The 22,023-nt window shown below is 39.3% G+C and overlaps 1 protein-coding gene across 1 annotated transcript in view; it reads right to left on the bottom strand.

Annotated features, from left to right (window-relative positions):
• obscnb (obscurin, cytoskeletal calmodulin and titin-interacting RhoGEF b) overlaps nt 1-17,759 on the bottom strand; it is a 60,352-nt gene extending 42,593 nt beyond the window's left edge. The window contains 25 exon segments of the mRNA XM_055014293.1: nt 1,135-1,401; nt 2,347-2,451; nt 2,562-2,723; nt 2,831-2,984; nt 3,075-3,187; nt 3,274-3,540; nt 3,710-3,976; nt 4,069-4,338; nt 4,424-4,690; nt 4,795-5,067; nt 5,154-5,429; nt 5,583-5,864; nt 7,380-7,661; nt 7,781-8,056; nt 8,154-8,429; nt 8,776-9,057; nt 9,151-9,426; nt 9,676-9,844; nt 10,298-10,404; nt 10,548-10,814; nt 10,905-11,210; nt 11,984-12,244; nt 12,455-12,724; nt 15,356-16,442; nt 17,542-17,759. Of these exon segments, the coding sequence (XP_054870268.1) occupies nt 1,135-1,401; nt 2,347-2,451; nt 2,562-2,723; nt 2,831-2,984; nt 3,075-3,187; nt 3,274-3,540; nt 3,710-3,976; nt 4,069-4,338; nt 4,424-4,690; nt 4,795-5,067; nt 5,154-5,429; nt 5,583-5,864; nt 7,380-7,661; nt 7,781-8,056; nt 8,154-8,429; nt 8,776-9,057; nt 9,151-9,426; nt 9,676-9,844; nt 10,298-10,404; nt 10,548-10,814; nt 10,905-11,210; nt 11,984-12,244; nt 12,455-12,724; nt 15,356-16,433 (6,553 nt within the window). The 5' untranslated portion in view covers nt 16,434-16,442; nt 17,542-17,759.
• Between the last annotated feature and the right edge of the window lie 4,264 nt (nt 17,760-22,023).

The raw sequence follows: 22,023 nt of genomic DNA, 5'->3' as shown, positions 1-22,023 counted from the left end.
TACAGTGAAAACTGGAGGCTGATACTGATATTTGGGAGCTTGAAGTTCCTCTTTGGTAACTGATTAACCTCCTTGATACCAATTTCCTTGTATAAAAATGACATAATTAGATTTATTTCCCCATTAGAATACTCCCTTCATGCCTTAAAATAGCGTAATGTAACTGTTTCTAAATTACCTCAAACCTTGCTTGACATTTGTGCACTGCAGTTTCTTGTAATACTGGCTCATGTATTGGTCTGAATGATTTACTGGTATAGCTCTACAGGCTGTGCAGTTAATGAGCTATAATATATACAAACATCTGTGCTCCTTAGCAGTGTCTAAGTAGTGTTTAGCAGTAACTAAATATTAAAGGAAAATTAATCTAAATATGAAACGACAGTTTAATATTAGGACTTTATATGATTACTTTTAAAGATCGCCCACATATCCATATATTTCCTTCTAACCCACTGTTAGTGTCTTTAAACTGAAGTATGAAGTGTATTTAGGGATTCAGGAAATTATTTTAAGAGCTACAGCTAAACCAAGGAATTATTCTTTAATATTGTCTTATCTGAAACCATTATGAGAATCCACTATCAGTACTCTCAGTGCTGTGTTGGAAAGGAAACAACTTACGAAGCAACAAGCAAAACCAAGACATAATTTAAGTTACACAGATAAGTATGAGACTTACTATAAATCCGATGCAACTCCAAAGACAATTAAAATCCTTTGCACACTTCTGACACTTGTGGTAAACTCACAAAGGTGTTTTCAGTAATAACCTCATAATAATTCCCACCAAACATCACCCTGAACAAAAGCCTAATCAAGCAAAAAAAATTAAAATACCTGCATTAGATACTTCTCCTACAGTGGCAACAATGGTTTGATAATTAGTTTTTTTGCACAGATAATTTGAAAAACTAAGTTCTATTGTTAATTATTAGGTCAGGCTTGTTATAAGTACATACAACATGAAGTCTCCATATTTCCTATTAGTACAATATTTCAGAGAGATAAACAGATGGACAGACAGGTACCTCATTGACTTGGAGTCTGATGGCTTGTTTTGTTGATGTATTTACACCCTCACTCTCACCCTAAAAGCTTAGAGTCAACCTCTGTCATCATCCATTGTGTTACCTTCCACAAGCAGGTTACAGGATGTCTTGTCATCAGTGGCGTCACACGTATATGTGTCTTCATCCCTATCGTCCACGTCATTGATGGTGAGCTTTCGGTACACATCTTCACTTTTGATCTCGTACTTTTTGCTGGGTTTGATCTCTGTCTTGTTCTTGTACCACTTCACCTTTGCACTGGCCCGCGACACTTGGCATTCGAGATGACCACGATGCTTATACATCGCTATCTTATCCCTGAGTCTCTTCACAAACTTGACAGGCAGCTCTACAGCAACAATAACACTGCATCAATGAAAACTATCATATGTGTCACAAAGGAACATTAAAGGCTATTACCACAAAGGCTTTGCCAAAGCCAGTACGTAGGCACACTATGGCACAGGCAATGGCCAAAACTCAATTTTATTGAAGCCAGAGCAAATTGGGGCTAAAATTTAACAATACATTAATGCCTTTGATGCAGCTTGAGTGCAAACATTTTTTTTTGCAAAAGCTAGAGCAAATAGCAGAAATCTATAATTACACAGCACATTAAAATGTAATTACCATGTGCTACTCATTGTTTGGTATGTTAATCAGTTTCTGCTTGACTGCATCTGCGAGGCACTAACATAGAAGCTAGACAGCACATGTACATTGATGCAATTTTCAACAACTAATAGTCAACTGATGGCAAAGGATACCACTAATCTGTCTCAGAATTTAATCATCTTCTCATACTTTTGAAAATTTCCAATGCAATTAAATGACCCCAAAATGTCCATAGATAATGGACTATTAGCATCCTCTTTAAAAACCATCACACAGATGCTTATCTACATTCAGTCAAAAGCAAGCTACAACAAAACCTCTGGAAAATGGTCCTAAACTTCAGCTAGCAAAACAATAGGTTGTGTTGTTGTTGAGATGTGTTTGTTTTGCCATCAGGCCTCAATGAGGAAAAACAATGTAAATGCAAGTTGCAAGTGGATTTTTTTCTCTCTTATCGGAGAAAATATTGTCAGCATAATGCACTGTGTCAAAGCTTTGGTTTTTTTGGTGGGTTTATTTGTGTGCAACTTTCTAAAAGCTTTTGACACAGAAAATAGAAATAATCCATTTGCAATCACATTAAACATTGTAACATAATGGTTAGCTAATTCCATGCAACAATGCACACAGAATAAGCTGTTATGGAATTTTTCAGCACAAAGCACAAAGATCTGTTTACCTTTTACTTTAAGTTTTGCAGTTGAAGATGCTTTCTCAGCTGTAAATTTAATCTCACCCATATCTTCTGGAGTAACTGACCTAAACAGCAGTACATAAGTTCTGCCTGGAACAAAACATTGTTTTAGTCTTAATTATTATCCGTGCAAATTCTTTAACATAGAATACTACACAATTGGCCGAATTTCACTGGCATCAAATTTCTTGAGGCCTTACCCTCTTGTCTCATCTTGATGTTGTCACTGGCTTTCAGTTTGGTATTTCCTTTATACCATTGGCACTCTACTTCATCGTGTGAGATTTCACAGACAAATGAGGCACTCTCCTTCTCCATCACCTCCAGGTCCTCCAGCTTCTTAATAATCTTAATTTCTCTGGCTGCATGGAAAACTCTTTTTAGAACCCAATGTGAAATGCTGAAAATTGCTATACTCATTAATAGTATCTGGTTGGTTTGTTTACTTTGTGGCATGATGAATAATTACCATGAACCGTGAGCTTGGCAGAGGTGTTATCATCAGTAGTGCGACAGATATAAGTGCCTCCATCTTCAGGGGTGCATTTGTTGATGACCAAAGAGCGCTTCCGACCTAAGGAATGAAGGCCAAAGTTCTTCCCTGGTTTCAGTTCCACATCCTCCTGCAAACGGATTGTTTTTCAAAAAAGGCACATTTGTACTACACATATTATTTAACTCTGCAGATAGTAATTCAAACAATAATCTCTCACCTTGAACCATGTAACGTCTGCATTTGTTCTGGACACTTCACACTCAAAAGTAACTTTCTCCTTCTCAGCAACACTGATATCCATAATGGGTTTGGAGATCATAGCAGGAGGTTCTGTAGAATCAGCACATTAGTCAAAAAGTGACTATATCTGTTTGGTCAGTCAATACACTAACAGACTAAAAAAAAGAAGCCTTTACCTGTGACAATCAGTTTGGCTGAAGTATGGACTCCCTCTGCTTGGAAGGAAATAGTTCCTGCATCCTCCCTCTTGAGACTGGACAACGTCAAGGCATGCTTCTTCCCTAGAGCTGTGATGCGGCAATTTCCCACTGACTTTAACTTGGCCCCATCTCTGCTCCAGAAGCCTTCAACATCAGCCTGACTGAGCTCTACTTCAAGTGTTACTGTCTCTGTTTCATGTGCCTTGGTTTCTGTCAGACCCTTTACTACCTGAATCTTCTTCACTGAAGGGAGAAGGAAAGGTTTGAAAGGCTTGTAAATCAGAATTTTGATGCACAAAAAACATTATCAGAGAATGATATGCTCTTTCTATGGTTAACTCTATGTACTATGTTATCCTGAGAATATGTACACTATATTGTAGAACTTAACAACATCAGTGAACAGTCTTACTTTCCACGCTGAGCTTGGCCTGGGTCTTGTCATCCAGAGTTTCACAAGAATAGATTCCACGGTCAGCATGGGTCACACTCTTGAAGACCAGTGCCTGTTTAGCTCCATTTACCCGAATCTCCATGTTTCCTGCAGGCTGCAGCACTACACTGTTCTTCATCCACCTGACTTCATCTGATGCTTTACTGAGTTCCACCTCCAGCTTCACCTCACTTTGCTCCTCCACTGTCAGGTTTTCTAGCTTTTTCTTAAATGTCACAGGTTCATCTGATAAGGGCACAGAGAAAGTTGAAGAGAATTTTAAAAAAACTGCAGAAATTGTTTAAAAACATATTTTAAAAATGAATTCCCCTTCTTACGTTGCACTTGCAGAGTAGCTTTGCAGCTTTTGCCTTCTGCATCAACACTAACTTCTCCTGCATCTTTTTGAGTGACAGAGGTGATGGTAAGTGAGTGACTGCTACCACCATGTTCTAACTTGTACTTGGGCCCAGCAGTGATGGGTATATTGTTGTGGAACCATTTAACACTGACATCTGCTGGGCTGACAGCACACTTGAAAATGGCATCTTTTCCCTCCATAGCTGCCACGTTGTTCAGTTTAGTGGTCAGCCTCACTTGTCTCGGAGCTGAAGGGAATAAAGCAGACTAATATGAATCAAATAGCTTTAAGCCTGAAACAGAATTTCTGAGTCAAATTAAATGCTTGATTACCTTTAGAGGTGACTTTTGCAGAGGTTTTGTCAGTTTTGCATTCACATCTGTATTCTCCTTCATCTTCCTTCGCCATGCCAGTCACCGTAAGAACCCGCTTAGCGCCATCTGTTCTGACAGAGTACCTGCCTCCAGGTTTAATCTCACGACCATCATGGTGCCAGACAACATCCCCTGAGGGCTGATTTAGTTCACAAATCAGGCTAAGTGTACCTCCCAACTCCACTGTAGCAGGTGTCAAAGGTACAACAAACTTCAAAGCTGAATCTGAAATGAAAGCGCGAGAAATAAACATCAAAACAAAATCTGGCATCTTCAGACATCTACATATAGCAACAGCTGGTTGTGTTTTAAACTTTTCAATGACCCACCTTTAACCTGAACTTTGAACTCCAGTTTGTCACCAGCAGTTTGACAGGAGTATATGCCACTGTCTTTGGTTTCTGTGGATTTCACTAGCAGTGTACGAGAAAGGCCATCTTTTTTCATTTCATACTTGCTGCTATCCTTGAGTTCCACTCCATCTCTAAACCACTTCACACTACCACTCTCTGCAGTCAGCTCAGTGGTTAAAACAATGTTTTCACTTGCTTGAACAATGCATGTGTCTTTGACAAGCTTCTTCTGGAATTTGACGGCTACATCTACAAAGGAAAACATCTTTTCAGTGCTTTATGAAAAGAATTATCAATCCAGTGGCAAAATTTATTATACTTGAAATATACGTTACCTGTCGACTGCAGCTTAAATACCAGCTTCTCTGTTCCAGCCTCACAAGTGTATTCTCCAGCATCTTTTTTGTCCATTTTTTCTATCACCAACTCACGAGTCCTGCCCTTTGACTCCATGTGGACTGCTTTGCTGGAAGTCAGCAACTTGCCATCTTTGTACCACTTTACCTCTGTCTTTGCATCTGAAACCTCACAACTCAGAGTAGCTTTCTGGGAGAGAGTAGCTTTCACCTCCTTTTGGACTGACTCCTTGTTAGAGAAGCCAGCTGGGGCTTCTGCAGAAAGAATGAAAAAAGCATTAAAAACAGACTTAATAATTAAATGCAAACAAGGGAACATAACAGAAAAAAACAGATACCTACCAAGGCTCATGATTCAATGCACAGCTGCATGATTTAGAAAATACTAAGGATATTTTTTCCTCCTACCTGTCACCTGTATCCTAAAAGCCAGCTTCTCAGTCCCAGCCTCACAGATGTACTCTCCAGCATCCTTCTTCTCCACACTGTTGATCACCAGCTGGCGAGTCTTGCCTTTAGACTCTACATGTATTTTCTTGCTGGTGGTCAGCAGCTTGCCATCCTTGACCCATTTCACCTCTGTCTTGGCATCAGCTACCTCACAACTCAGGATGGCTTTCTGGGAGAGAGTGGCTTTCACCTCCTTTTGGATAGACTCCTTGTTGGAGAAGGCAGACTTGAGTTGCATCTCTGCAGAAGTAATAATGGAAAATGTTATGTCATTTTAACAGCTTCATTTGATTTTCATTACAGCTACAATTGAAATAGAAAGCAAGTCAAATATAAGCAGAAAAATTACATCAACATCAACATCAACCATAAGGAAAAAAAGAGGACAGATACACAGCATCACCAAAAACAGGATGCAATATTGGACAGCTATACAAATAAGACAAAAAAAAACCATAAAAAATCCCAATACACATATATGTGGGATACCAGTAAAACACTGCAACATTCAAAATTCAATTAAAAAAATTTAAACCCTTTAGTTTCCTTTTCACTTTCTATCATTTCAATTGTCAGACAGGCCGACATCAAATTTCAACAAAACATTCCTAAATAACAGATTATGATCACCAACATTGATCATTCCTTTTCATGCCCTCACAACATGAATTTTTCACTTCCTATTTCACAGATGTGCTCTCCAGCATTTTTTTCTATTCCACACTGTCAAGCACCAGTTGTTAAATCTTGCCCTTTGATATGTTAACTGCTCTGCTGGGACTTAACAGCTAACCATCCTTGTACCATTTTACCTCTGTCTTGTCATCAACTATCTCATAGCTCAGGGTGGCTTTCTGGGAGAGAGTAGCTTTCACTTCATTTTGGACTGACTCTTTGTTAAGGAAAACAAATTATTCTGATTTCTGTAGAAGCAACTGTAAAAAAATTGGGTGGCAGCACTACTACCTACACAAAAATTGTAATTACTCTGCAAGATGCTACAGGCAGGAACAATTTATAAAACAATTAATTTAATACGACAAAAACAAATCCGTGACCAGAACCTTACAGAAAAACAGAGCCACAAGGTACCAGAGCTGCATAAGCAAGCAAATACTACAAAATATCACAACATGAGCTCAGTAGTGCACAAACAACAAAATAAAAAAACCAAGACCTTATGGTAACTCCAGTTATCATCTATTAACTTGACATCAAGATTCAAACTCTGACATTTGATCAAAGCGTTAAAAATATCTCATAACTGAAGCAAGCAACAAATCAGACAAAAGTCACTGTGACACTTACACTCACACTTCAGGAGACACTATATAAACAAACAAATCTCTAAATATCTGTTTGATACAAGATTAAGACAGTAAATGTCTTTTGTATCTCTCTATATAAAAAGCAAGCAAGAAAATAAGTATAATGCACAAGTTAAATGTTGCAAAATGCTTCTGAAAGTTTTTTTTTAAGTTGTTGCTAATATATAAATTAAACTTAGTATTAATTAAACTTTTTAAACATACATTTACAGATTTAGTTTTTTCCACTTTTTTTTTACATATAAACAAGCATATTTTATGAAGTTACCCTTACAAAAAACAGTCATTAAAAACAAGTTTCAACTACCCTGGCTTTATGTGTTACATGCACTCAACATGAACAGCAATCTGAGGTTTGAATAAGCTAAATGAGTAACAACCACAGATAGAACTTAGCAATTTATTAAACATACAGCAGTTTCCTTACCTTCCACGTGTATTTTAAAGGCCAGCTTCTCAGTCCCAGCCTCACAGATATACTCTCCAGCATCCTTCTTCTCCACGCTGTCTATCACCAGCTGGCGACTTTTGCCCTTCGACTCTTCATGTATTGTCTTGCCGGAGGTAAGCTGCTTGCCATCCTTCAACCATTTCACCTCCATCTTGGTATCAGTTACCTCACAACTCAGGGTAGCTTTCTGGGAAATGGTGGTTTTCACCTCCTTTTGGACAGACTGCTTGTTGGAGAAGGCTGATTGGACCTGTGTGTCTTGTGGAGACAATGAATGTAGATGACACATTTGGCAGCTTATTGATAGGTGTCTGCAATACCTGTTAAGTACATTAATCAACAGAAAATCTACAAGCCAGTTGAGTACTTAATCCTACCTTGCACCTGAAGTTTGAAAACAAGCTTTTCAGTTCCAGCTTCACAAATGTACTCCCCAACATCTTTCTTCTCCACATTGTCTATCAAGAGCTGGCGAGTTTTTCCCTTTGACTCTGTATGTACTGTCTTAGTAGAAGTGAGCAGTTTTCCATCTTTGTACCATTTCACCTCTGTCTTGGAATCAGAAACCTCACAGCTCAGACTGGCCTTCTGAGACAGAATGGCTTTCACCTCCTTCTGGACAGACTCCTTGTTGGAGAAGGCAGACTTGGCCTCTGACAGAGGAGTCGTGACAGGGATAATATCAGATGCAACTCATTCAAAGCTTACTAATATGCAAGTAATGTTACTGTTTTAAAAATGCACCCTTACCTGTCACCTGCATCTTAAAAGCCAGCTTCTCAGTCCTAGCCTCACAGATGTACTCTCCAGCATCCTTCTTCTCCACACTGTCAATCACCAGCTGCCGACTGTTGCCTTTTGATTCAGTATGGATTGTCTTGCTTGAAGTAAGCAGTTTGCCATCCTTGTACCATTTCACCTCTGTCTTGGTGTCAGCCACCTCACAGCTCAGGGTAGTTTTCTGGGAGAGAGTGGCTTTCACTTCCTTCTGAACAGACTCCTTGTTGAGGAAAGCTGATTGGGCATCTGAGAGCAACATCAATGAGAAATCAATGTTGAAGATCATAGATGACTGAAGAATATCAGATGCATTACAACCAACATATTATTCGAGGAATCCTCTTAATCACGTGAACATTTGATGATCCTAAAAGTAGTAAAAATAAATGGTGTACTCTCATTGGCAAACATCACAGTCAAAAACTGCTACTATATCAAAAACGTGATGTGCAAATATGGTTAAATGTGCAGCATGTAACCTTCAAAACCTTAACTCAAAGTATACTCATCCAGCAGCTTACAGAGATAGAACTTTCTAAACTATAAAAATGAAAACATTACTACATTTTATATATAAGTCAATCAGTCCGACCTGACACAAATATTTTGAAGACCAGCTTGTCCCCTCCAGCTTCACAGGTGTATTCCCCAGCATCACTCTTCTCCACCTTTTCGATCACCAGCTGACGAGTATTGCCTTTTGCTTCTGAGTATATCGTCCTGCTGGATACCAACAGCTTGCCATCTTTATACCATTTCACCTCTGTCTTGCTATCGGACACATTGCAACTAAGAGTTGCCTTCTGGGAGAGAGTGGCTTTCACCTCCCTCTGGACGGACTCCTTGTTGGAGAAGGCAGCTGCGGCTTGAGCTTCTGTAGGACAAAATAACAAGTTCACTAAAATTTTGCAACAATGATATTATTAAGAGATTAATTCTAAGTCCTGTAAAATTATCATAGTCGTACCTTTTATCTTGACCTGGAATGTGACTTTATCAGCTGCTGTCTCACAGGAATAATGTCCCTCATCACTTTTCTTGGCGCTCTTGATGATGAGCTTCCTTTGAGTCCCTTTGGAGATGATGGTAGTTCTTTGGTCCTCAGTGATCTCCACTTGATCTTTTCTCCACACAACAACAGCGCTGGCAGGAGATACCTCACAGCTCAGCTCAAGATCTCCTTTAAGGGACGACGACAATCCCATGGTACCTCTGGCTTTGTTTAGAAACTTTGCAGGTTCATCTTAAACATGAGAAGGAATAAAAATCATCTAAATCCATTCATCAGTTTTTGAGTAATGTTGCTAACAGAGAGGCAGACAAACCAACGCTGATCATCACATAACGAGTAATTAACTGTTCAGCAAAACTTGTTTCATAGGTCAACAACTCCAGAACATTTGTAAAGAATCCATGGTAAACTGACATCTGTCTCTGCTATGAAGTTATATCTGAAAACCATACTTCGTAGCTATTATTTTGATCAGTATACCTTTAAGAGTGAGTTGCATAGGCAGCTTGTCCTCAGCCAAAACACATTCGTAAACGCCCACATCTTCTTCAGTAACATTGTGTACCATCAGGATCCTCTTGCGTTCACTTATCACATATTCATACTTCTTGCCCATTTTTACCTCCCGCCCATTTCTCATCCAAACTACCTGGAGAAAAAAATACAGAACAGTTTGCCATAACACACGTGATAAATGGAGTGTTAGAAATACAACAGCACTTGAATATTCTACTCAAGTTACTACTATCACTTGCATTTATAAATACTCAAGTACAAAACTGTCTCTATTCTGAGCAACAGCGACATATGGTTGGTGTTAAAGGGTAAGTGTGGAATGATGATGGCACTCTTCAGAGTAGCAGGATAACAGAAGAAAAAGTCACAGGAAAGTTAAATAAAATATCCTTCTGGTTTGCTTATGCTGTCAATGAAGGTCATTTAAAAAGCAGTTACACACAATACGTCATTGAAGTTGTTTGTATGACATGCATTACACTTGCATTAGAACTGCATTACACTTCTCCATCCCTGCATAGTTTAAGATCTATTAATAGAATGTGTCAGAGCAAACAGTAAAGGATGTAAATGACACGTCACAAACCTGTGTATCGTAATCTGACACCTCAGCAGTCAGCTGAGCAGTGGCTTGTGCACTGCAAGTCACCACCTCCAGATGATCTGACTTGTTGGTAAACCTGACTGGAGGGGCTATAAATACAGTTGTCAGGTAAGAAAGCATATTGGTTTGCTTCTCACAAAATGAGAGTAAGAAAAAGCATACAGTTTTCATACAGAAAAGAAAATGTACTACAATACATTAATATGATTGAGAGTATCTTTCTAATGTATACCTTTCACAGACAGGATGCAACTGCTCTGTGAACCTCCACCCACAAACTTGACCTCAACTCCATTCATTTCCATGGTCACGACACGGATGAGCAGTGTGTGGATGTTCTTTATTCTGGTGATGAGGTAGTCAGCTCCACTGCGCAACAGGCGGCCGTTTAGTGACCAGAAGCCTGAGCAAACAGCAGACAGCTCCACAGAAATAGAGAACTCCTCTCCAGAGATTGCAGTACTGTTCATAAGGCCTTTTGTGATTTCTGCACTGGGTTCTGAAGGAAGAATGATCAGGCTTTAAAAAAGAGATCATGTAACAACAAAACATAGCTGTGAATGACAAATATCAGAGACATCCATCTTACCAAGGTAAAAGCTTCCAGGTACCTCCAGGTACGGACTCTGGCCAAAGTCATTCATGGCAGAGATACGGAATTGATAGCTGGCTTCCTCGGTGAAGTTGAAGATAGTAATCTCTGTTGAAATAATGCTTTCTCCAGCATTGCACCTCTGCCATGTTTGAGTACCAACCTTCCTCTTCTCCACAATGTAGCCTTTGATGGGTACGGGACGATCACTGTCAGGAGGAGACCACTGAATGGTGATGGATGAGTCAGTCTTGTTCTGCACCACAGCATCGACTGGGGGATCAGGAGGATGCTTCCGTGCAGCTAAAGTAGAAGAAGCAATGATGATGGTTTTAATATGACTGCATGAGTACTGTGTCACAGTTGTTATCTTTGTCTTGTTTGGTTTTTATTGTTTCCCTCCTGCCTTTTGTCACACTACACCCACCCACCCACCAGATGTCCCTGAACTTTCCCTCTGTTCCTAGTGACCTGACTGTGCCACCCACCTTAATTGTTCCCAATTACACAATCAGCCCAGGATAGCGACATGGTAAGTACTCATACCATCTAGCCATTTTTCTCTTGAAGACTGTTTTTCAAAACCATGTACAACTGTTCCTGAATGCCTGGTGTATGCATTTTGGTCCTCCTTCCTGCTTTCCTTTTTCACAAAATGGATTATGCATTCATAGCTGGCAATTAAACTTGTCAGTTAAAATAATAAAAAGCCTGTGTTGGAATATGGCTTGAGACTTGCCTTTTTTTTTGATGAGCTATCTTGCCTGAAGACCACCCACATTATTTGACCCTTCTCCATCATATTTTTGGAGATGAAAACAAAGATGATCACATCTGTTTATTGCAACTGATCATATGATTTTCAAAACTAATATGTCAAAGTATTAATTTGCATTCCACTTTTGCATTAAACAGATGTTGTTTTTGGTAAACAACATGAACAACGAAAAAGACTATTAAAAAATACTCAAATACAATATTAAGTATGTTTAATATAGTTATCAGTGCGTACAAACTTAAATAATGACCCTACATCATGAGCTGTCAAAAAAGGTTTTAAAAAGGACCTGACTCACCAGTGACAGTGAAGCGTGTGGAAGTCTTGCAGTCTCCAGCTACAAAGGCCACCTCTCCAGAGTCATCTGCCTGGCAGTCTCTAATTGTGAGTGTGTATTGTCTGAGCACGCAGGCAATGGAAATACGGGAATCTTGCTTCAACTTCTCGCCATTGCGAGTCCAGCAGGCATCTGAACAGGGATGCTCCAGCTCCACACAGAAGATGACAGTGTCACTAACGGGAACAACTGTCCGTCGAGGAAGCTTCTTAGTAATGTTACCTAGGATATGGGAATAAATAGAATTTTCAGAAAGAAAACCGTATTCAGTAGCAGAGAAGACAGTTTTACATATACACTAAAACTGTATTTACAGTATTTACATTTGAATATTTACAATAATAATGACACATGACTTTTGCTTTGCAACAACTCCACAAAACATTCAACAATGTTCAAGATGTGCAAAAAGCCAGAAAGTCTCAACTATACCTAGGACAGTGAGCTCAGCCACAGTGCGGCTGCCCTCTTTCATCTCGCAGATGTAAACACCATCATCATTGGTGGTGACATTGTGTATTGTGAGACGACGCAGAGTGCCTTCCTCCTCCATGCGGTATTTTATATTTTGCTCCAGCCGTGTTTCCTCCATGAACCAGTTGGCCTGGGTGGCTATAAGAGGCACCTCACACATCAGAGTGGCTGAGGTCTTCTCTTGTACCTCCACATCCTGCAGCTTCCTCTTGAATGGCACTTTAGGCTCTGACCGAAAAAGAACAGAATCAGCATATTCAGCTTATTCTTTGAGATACTTTCAACAATTTTCTAATCTGACGCGTTTATTTATCTGTGTGTTTCTCACATACATTGCGTGATTTTTTGTGTGCCATAGATATTTCAACATGATCTGACATTTGGCTTTTTACATACATATTTAAGAAACTGACAAGACTCACTTCATGTTATGTAGAAGTCATATACATAACCTTTACATTATATTCTAACAATATAAAAAACCTTTATGACAGTCAACGGTAAAATCTTGAATAGTAAAGGTTTGACAGTTCCTGTAGTGTGGTAATGTAAGAAGTGAATAAAATAAACATGATAAAATGCTATTATTCTGAAGGTAATGAGGTAAAATATGCAATATCCTATGAGCTTAAAACCCATACAAATATTGTCACAATAAGGCTTTAAAAGTTGTTAAATTTACATGACTTTGTTTGATGTGAACTATATTTTCAATGTGCTTACTACCCTCACTATTTCAATGTAGACTCGGGGTATGTCTCGTAACTTTCCACTACTTCTGTGATCTCACTTTTCTTCCTCCACTGTGCACCGTAAACATGGGCTCCAGTTTCACTGTATCCATACTATGGATCCATGCCAACAATTTAAACTTCATGAATCAAGTGTTGAAACATGTGGAATTCCAGTTTGAGTTATGGAAGAAGTCTGCTGGGTTCAGCAAATCACTTGACATACCCATTAAAAATACCTCATATTTACATTCAAACATTTACACTTTCCCATAGTGTAACTCCAAAGGATCTGTTTCAGCTTGACAGTTAAATATATTTTAAATATTTCAGGCTGCAATAGCCAAGCACTAGAAAGAATTAGGGCTGGACCCGAATATCTTAATATTCGGTCGTGACGGTGGCATCCGAATATTTTGTCACAGGCATTGACAATAAATTGAGCATTACAGTCCTTAAAGCTATTTATTTTGTTCCTTCATATTCAACAACCATGTTGATAGGTTCAATTCCCAGGAATGCAGGACAGTTTGCCAAAATAGACGTGATAACATGAGTGCTGGGGTTACAAGGACACTTGAGTATTCTACTCAAGTTACTACTGTTATTTTGAAATGATAAAACTGGAGTACATGTGTTTAGAAGTACTACATATTTCAGAGTTTATCGGGATGCAATAGTGGCCACGCACTAGAAAGAAAAGAAGTATGTGATACACCGTATGGCTTCTAAAGTGAACCTTAGCTTATATTTCACAGAAATGAGACTGACTTCCCTTCCTGCCGGGACCCCTCATCTAATTTCTCAGTGGGGAATACTAACCCAACATAAATATGTTAAAACAAAGGCTACACAATGTACAATGTTTTTTGTTTATTTTATTGAAAATTAATTTGCCAGCTTTTTCCCCAGCCTGTTTTTTTGAACTGGCAGATCACAAGTACCGAACAATTCAGTGGTGTAATGTATCATATTTGTTGTCACATTACCACTTTGTTTTCTATTGTATTCATTATACTTTTGTATTTATTATCAGCTCTACTTTCTTTATTTCAAAATCAGTAGTCATTAAAACCCTAAACCACTAAAATTGATAAATATTAACTATCCATTTAAAATTTTCCTTTTAACTCCAGCAAACAAACTGTGAGGCAAAGATCAAAAGTATTGATTTTCTTGCACTTACAATGACCAGGTACATCCGTGGCTCTGCCCTCATTATCGGGCTCAATGTAGACTATTAACCGACATAAATCTACCACTCCACAGTTTCATCCAGTAGGTCAATTTCTTCCCAAGGGAAGTGACACTAGCACTGTGCCAAAGTGGTCCAGTAAGTGAGTGACCATCTTAGCAACTGTGAACTACTCATCACCAGCAGAAAATAGACGCAATACAACACCTTCCTTCAGAGGATGAGCCAGAATTCAACCTTGTTGTGAAAAGCCACACACATTTTAAGAGATTTAAATGAGACTTCAGTATAATGACACTTACAGCACTGCTACTGCCAACAACCACTAATAAAGAGAAATTAGCCACACTGCTGCACTGGTTGACGTGTTCCTTTTGTGTAATGAACACAGTCACTGTGGATTACTTTGAGTGGATTACACGTACACCATCACAGTGTTATAAATATTCACTAGACCACCAAATGTGTATTAGTCTGCTGCTCAGAATAGTCCAGAGCAAATACACCATATATTCCTTTTAGAAAATGATTTCAGCCTGGTTAACAATAAAACTCTGTACTACCTAAAGAATTACGTCTTCAACAGAATAATTGGACCTGAGCCATTTGACCTGAGAACCACAGAAAGACAATGTGGTTTTCAGGTCAAAGGTTTTGCTGAATTTAACAAAAGTAGAACAAGGCCAGCCTTATCCTTTAACCTCAACACGTGATAGGAATATGCTCTAAGTAGTAAGTAAGTAGTAGTAGGATAAAGTAGTCCAGTGGGTTTGCATCAATGACATGATACATGCAGATAAATGATGCGTTTAAATAATATGTCTCTGCTAAAAACTAGCTTCAGTGGGACTGTATCAAATGTGACTGATAAAAATGTCTAGAAATGGTTTGCTATTAGAATAATGTGATTATGAGACCATTTTTAAGGCTTACCTTTGACTGTTACCAACACAGCACTGTAGGTCTGCCCAGCCATATTGGTTGCATTGCAGGTGTAGAGACCATTATCGCTCTGCTTGCAATACAGGATCTTGAGGATGAAGTTCTCAGCTTGGTCCTCATAAATCACATGCCGGCGTCCCTCGCTGATGTTTGTCCCATCCTTCCTCCAGATAATGTGGGGTTTGGGGTGACCAGTCACAAAGCAGCTGAGTTTGGCGTGTTTGCCCTCAGTCACTGTGCAGGTACGGGTGAAAACACCTTTGGGAAGCTTCGCCAGTGCGGACGCCCTCAGCTGATGTTCCAGACTCAAAGCATCCGTGATGTTGGTTTTAGAGGAGGAAGAAACTGTGGCACTGCTTTCTTCAGTGCGATAGACGGCGATGTCTTTCTTCATTTCCTCTTTGCGCTTCTGTAGGTGAGAGAGGAGGGAGGTGCTCTTATCTGAAGCCAGGTGCCGAGAATCCTGAGCGTCTACAGCAAGAGCTGCTGCAGCGTGTGCACGACCAACTGCGTTTTGGGCCCTGCAGGTGTAGGTGCCGCTGTCCAGGTTACGCACACTCTGGATTTTTAAGGTGCTGCTATCGCTGTCAGAAACAATCTTAATGCGATTCGTCTCACCCAGGTAGCGCCCATCCTTCTCCCAATCAAAGTTGGCTTCAGGGTAAGCTGCAACACGGCAGAGGAAAACAACATCACCTCCTAGACCCACGCGTGCAGAGGTAGGCTTCACCATGAAAACAGGGGCCCTCTGAGACATCTCTGTTGGCAGGGCCACTTTAACGGTCACAGCAGCATACGCTTCCCCAACACTGTTTTTGGCTCGGCACATGTATTGTCCACTATCCTCGAGCGTTAAGTCGTAGATGGTCAGGCGGTATACGTCTCCATCCTCCACGGTCTTGAAGCGGCCCCCAGATGTTAGCTTCAGCTTTTCCTTTTCCCAGGTGATCAGTGGGGTGGGGTTGCCCACAATAGTGCAGCTCAGTGTGGCATCCTTGCCCACACACACTGAGAATGCCTTTGGGCGGGTGAGGAACCTGGGGGCTCCTCCAAACAGATTTTGATCCATTGTTTGTTCCTGCCATCAAAGATATGACCAGTATTACTAAAGAAAATAAAACAAAACTGCAACACGAAACATGACATTTCATATGTCAAAGTCTAAATTTCATACATTTTCACAGTGGCACAAAAATACTGGACAGGTATTATCACTGCAGTTTACAAAAACATCTGCTGATAAGTATTATTAATCTGGGTAGAGTTCTGAAATTTCAATTTTAAAATCAAACTGAAATAAGTCAGAGAGCAAAAAATTTGGCAGCAAATAAAAACTTTACTATGCTCATATAAAAGTTGTGTCCGCCACCTTGTGTTACTTCTTGCCCATTTCTCTTCCACACAGACCACTGTAAGATGTGGCAGCTTGCTATGTGTACTCTATAAATACGATATGCTATGAAAATAGACATAAAGCCAGAATTGAGATTGGCATATTTATAGCTGGCAGTTACAGTAGCTAAATATCAGTGAACATACCCCTGTCCAGGCTCTGCAGACACTCTTCCATACAAATGGACTTAATACCACGCAGCCTATTCAATGGGGAACTAGTTTAATAACACAACAAATGAATTCCCCTGTAACAAGGTCAAATAAAGCAGATATGTGCCTTTCAAAGACTGACATTTGCCAGCTTTGTCACCTCTGTCGCTTGAACTGCCTGTCCCAAAAATAACCTCAGCTGTCAGGGCCCGTCTCTGTCTATTGCCATTTGTAGAAGCGAAAGGAACATCAGCTGTTTGATAAAGCTCCCACTTCAGAAACATACCTCATTTCTAGCACTTTCCGTTTCCTACCAGCTGGGGAAACATCTAGAACAGTGTTCTGCAATTTAATTATCAATTTTTGGTTTGCAAAACTACGGAAATTTAGGACAAACTAGCTCGTTGTTACGGTTAAACAGCATAAACTAGCTTAACTGAAACTGGACGTTGTAGCTAGCAAACATTAAACCAGCAGCAATTAGTTATAACTGTCGGCGGTAACAGGTGGCAAGGTTACAAATTTCTGTTAAAACTAGTAGAAAGACTGCCAACTTTGGTCAGGTTTCGGTGCAAATATTACTGTAACATTTAATATCAACGCCATTATTTAGCTTAACGTTACTCGTTCACCTTGAGTCTTCAGCCACTCAGGTAAAACAGGCGCTGAATCATGAGGGCTAAAACTGACTGTTAGCCGTCAAGCTGTCCGGATGGCCAATATCAGAAGTCCCACCGACAGAAAAAAAAAAATGTCTTCTTTGTGCTCAAATATCCTTGAAATGGTTGTAAATCCAGAATGGTGGAACATCCCCCAGTCTCCTATGGTGGGCGGTTGACTAGACTTATTTTTTCTTTCTTCTCTGGTGCCTCATGATGCCAAATAGCTGACGTGCCTATTTTGGCGCAGCCTCCTTTCCAAAATAGACTTGTCATTTGCGGTGGAGATAGGAGCTGGGCTGTCGGTGAGGCCTGGCCTGGCCTCTACTGGGCCGCAAACTACAATACGGACACTTAGGCTGTAAACAACCATCCCTAATTACCTGCAACGGACGTGTTTTACTCCCTCAGCAGCAACATTTTGATGTGTGACTGATAATAAATTGGCTAAATCAAATTTAATGGGCATAGGCCTACTAAAATGGCCATTGTGCTTATTTGTGTTCATAAGTTTCCTTTGATCACTGGTGGAAGAGCACATTAACAATTTAAATATTCATATTAATATTTAAGTATTAAGTAAAGTCTGGAGATCCTGACCCAGGGATGTCAAACCCATTTTAGTTCAGGGGCCACATAACAGCCAATTTGATCTGAAGTGGGCCACCAGTAAAATCACAGCATAATAACCTCTAAATAACAACAACTCTAAATGTTCCCCTTTGTTTTAGTGCAAAAAAAGTGCATTCTGAAAATGTTCTCATTTGATGAACTATGTTCTTTCTAAACATTATGAAAAACCTGAAATTTCTGAAGAAAAAAAAGTGCAATTTCAACAATATGATGCCTCAGCTTATTATTTACACTTTACATCTTACAGATCACAGTGTATCTACAAAGGCACAGAACTTTTAATCACAGGTGTCTGAAATTCAACAATACAGTATTTTATTTTAAGATCAAAGCAAGTTGTCAAGGTCTAGAAATTATCTTAAACTTACAGTTTTACAAATTGTAAGTTTGTACGTTTGTGGTCATAAAATTGTAAATTTGTAAAACTAAGTTTAAAAAAAAAATACAATTTGTACAACCACAAACATACAAATTGCAGTCACTGTCTTCTCTATGATATTTACCCTTTGCAAAGTTATCACACGTGCCGGATTGGTCACTGGTGGACCGGTTTTGTATGTTTGACACCCCTGTCCTAACCTTTTCACTTAACACCTAATTTTCTGCATTCTGGTCATTTTTATGCAGCAATTGATGCATTTTCTGCATCAATTTATGTTGTAAATATGTTCCTCCAGGCATCAGGTGACAATCTCAAATACAGCTGAATATAGAAGCTCTCGGGCATTCTTTTCTGCTTTTTAAAAAATATTCTCTTGTAGATCAATTTTTCTCATTTTACATTACCCCTCCTGAGTCAACGCACATATAAGCATGATTTACTCTTCTTTCCTTTTTTGTGTCTTTTGTTTGGGCAATTAACCTTATAAAAAGTGCACATAGCACCATTTCATGTCAATAATAAATTCATTAATTTTAATGACTTAAAATAGCTCATATGTATTTCAGCAACATGTCTGCTCATGATGAAAACACTCTGCACATCCAAGACATATTATACATGTGGTGAAGAAAAAGGACTAGTCCTTGTTGGAGACATGTATCCCTCTATGAGTAAGCCTAGTAGTGGTTTTTCAAAAAATAAACAAGAAATCATGGTTTTATTACGTGGGGGACAAAAGTACAGGGAGGCACCTGTACCTGTACCCCTCCACCCCCACCCAAAAAAATCTGGTTCCAATAGGAAAAGCTGTAAAATTTACTTTTATGATTTTACTGTAAATTTCAATTTACTACACAACAGTTGCTGTTTCAAGGCCTTCTCCACCCACTATAACACATAAATAATTGCAACATACTTATCACAATATAATTAGGTGCATGGATCAAGATCTTTTTTCTATTTTACACATTTAATGCCCTAAAAGTAGTCAAATATAAATATTTAATCTTTATAATGTTTGCTCAACACAAAACGCTTTGTTGACTTGACTTTACAATAGGCCCTGTGTTTAGTTCATTTGCCTCTCTAATTCAGGTGGTTGCGATATTGCTCCTTTATTTGTCTAAGCATTTAGGAGTATTTATCTTTTGTTTTATTGGTCCAAATACGTACATTTTCCAGATATTTGTTTAAATCCACTGCACAAGGGTAGTGGAAGTTGCTGATGACTAATTTTGTGAAAACTTGAGTTAAATAACTTATGCTGGAGTCACACACAGAAACTCTGACAAGGTGCCTCGCCTTGGGCAGTTGATAACTTCAGACTCAACAGCACCACAAAAGAATTACATCTTCACTTGCACTTTCAGGCCATTCGTGAATGTGCAAACTTGAGACCTGCAAATCAGTCTCATGCCACCTCTGTCTGTATCTAATGATATGCGGAGTCAACTTACCGCAGCTTCAGAATGTGCCAGGTTAAATGTGAAGTTAATTTGCATGCTGGAGTTCCTGAGCAACAACACTTGGGCACTAAAACTCCACACAGCACAGCAGATGTCCTGTCCTCAACATTAAATCACCACTTTGGCACGGTTGTCATTTTCAACTAAAACCCAGGTTACTGTTGGGGTTCTATAACAGTGCAGGTGTCTTTTTCCAGGTCTGTCAAAGGCTTATCAGTTTCCTTCTTCCTTCTACTTTTTCAGATGAACTAGAATAAACGCTCATTCTGATGTTAGATGTGTCCATTTTTTTATTGCTTCACTTGGACCAGTTTTCTTGCAGCAGAGGAATTTGGCCATGATTTCATTTATTTCCTATATATTACCAATGCGGTGTTACTCTCTTTTGTTTAGTTGCTCTGTATGTTTATTCGGGACATTCGGTCTATCCTGCTCTCTTGACATCAGTAGTCTCATTCTTGTCTGTTCTTTTTAGAATTTTATGTACTTCTAATAATAAAATCTACATAATATGTCTATGAATGAGCAGGAAAGATTGTCCTGGAGCTTGTGGCCTACAGTAACCCACCTGCACCATTGTGACAGCTGCTTCACATTGCTCACCCATTATTAAATTATGACTTCATGTAGTACAATACAGTAATATTTTAAATGTATCTTCACAACATTTTCACCATGATAAAGCATAACTTAGCACATTTCAAGTTGAAGCACATTTGTGTACCTTTGTAAATGCACTTTTAGATCATTGATTCAAAGCCACAATTTTTATTTCTCAAACCAACTGCCTATTTTGTTTAAAATGACTTGAACCAATACTCGTCTTGTCACTTTCGTCCCTATTCTTTGGCTTCCGTGGTATTTTCTCCCAGTGTGGGCTTTCCCCCAGTGCCAATGACTGACAGCAGCAGGTCGCCTGGACCCTGATTTAAACTCTCCGAAACTCTAGCAGACGGTAATCCACTGTTGCTGCTTGCCTCTGCTTCATCCTGTCCTGGCTCCTGTGCTTGGTTTCCATACCCCTCAGAGTATATGGAAAAAAACGGGGAAATGACAAGAATTGATAGCTAATGCTGTCCTTAGACTCTGCACACCAATCATCCAAACCTTTTAGATCACCGATATGTAATATATTTGGAAACATAACAATTATTCATGTGAACTTAAACTTGAACTTATTTCAAAGTCACTTTCTCCTCTTCGTCAGTTCTTTTTATAGGCTACTTTTCTTCGTGCCCACTCAGTTAACAGAGTCTAATCAGATCTTGGACGGCATTTCCACAACCTTTGATGATATTATCTAAAACTCACTCCCAGACAGCAACCTCTCCCTCACTGCACATGGAGGACAACAGGAGCACGGCGCATGGATATACCTTTAACAACTAAAGAACTGAATCCCAATTAAAACATTTCTTTGTGATGACACGATGTTCACAGAATGGATGCAATGTACACTCTCTAATGTGACCTGCATGGCTTTCCACCTGACCTCTCAGCCATTTCAAAAATAAGGTCATAGTTGTATCATGTTCACAGCCCAAAACACATGGGTGTTACCTCAAGAACATCTACATAGCAGATGACAAGTGAGACAAATGTTAGTTGCCTGATTACTGAGAATGAGCAGCAGATGGCGCTTATGTCCCCCTTAAAGTAGTGCAGCACTTGGTCCATGAAAACTGAACTGGAAACAGATGAGAAAATAGTAAAATAGAAAGGCATGGTGTTTATTTACAGTATGGATATAATTTACAGTATTGTACAGGGAAATTTCATACATAAATACAGGGGTAAAACAGGGCAATAAGGCTGTGCAACAGTCACTTCAACTATTCAAACGTACAAAAGGAGCAACAACAAAAAAAGACAATTGAATCACAAAAAAATCACTTTTTTAAATGTTACAATGGGCAGATCCCACCTCTTGAAACGCTCTTGAAAAGCAGTTTAAACAAGGCGCAAATCATCCTA

The sequence above is a fragment of the Amphiprion ocellaris genome, chromosome 10 (genome assembly GCF_022539595.1).
Source record: "Amphiprion ocellaris isolate individual 3 ecotype Okinawa chromosome 10, ASM2253959v1, whole genome shotgun sequence".
Lineage (NCBI taxonomy): Eukaryota > Metazoa > Chordata > Actinopteri > Pomacentridae > Amphiprion > Amphiprion ocellaris.
This window is presented reverse-complemented; position numbering and strand designations above follow the sequence as displayed.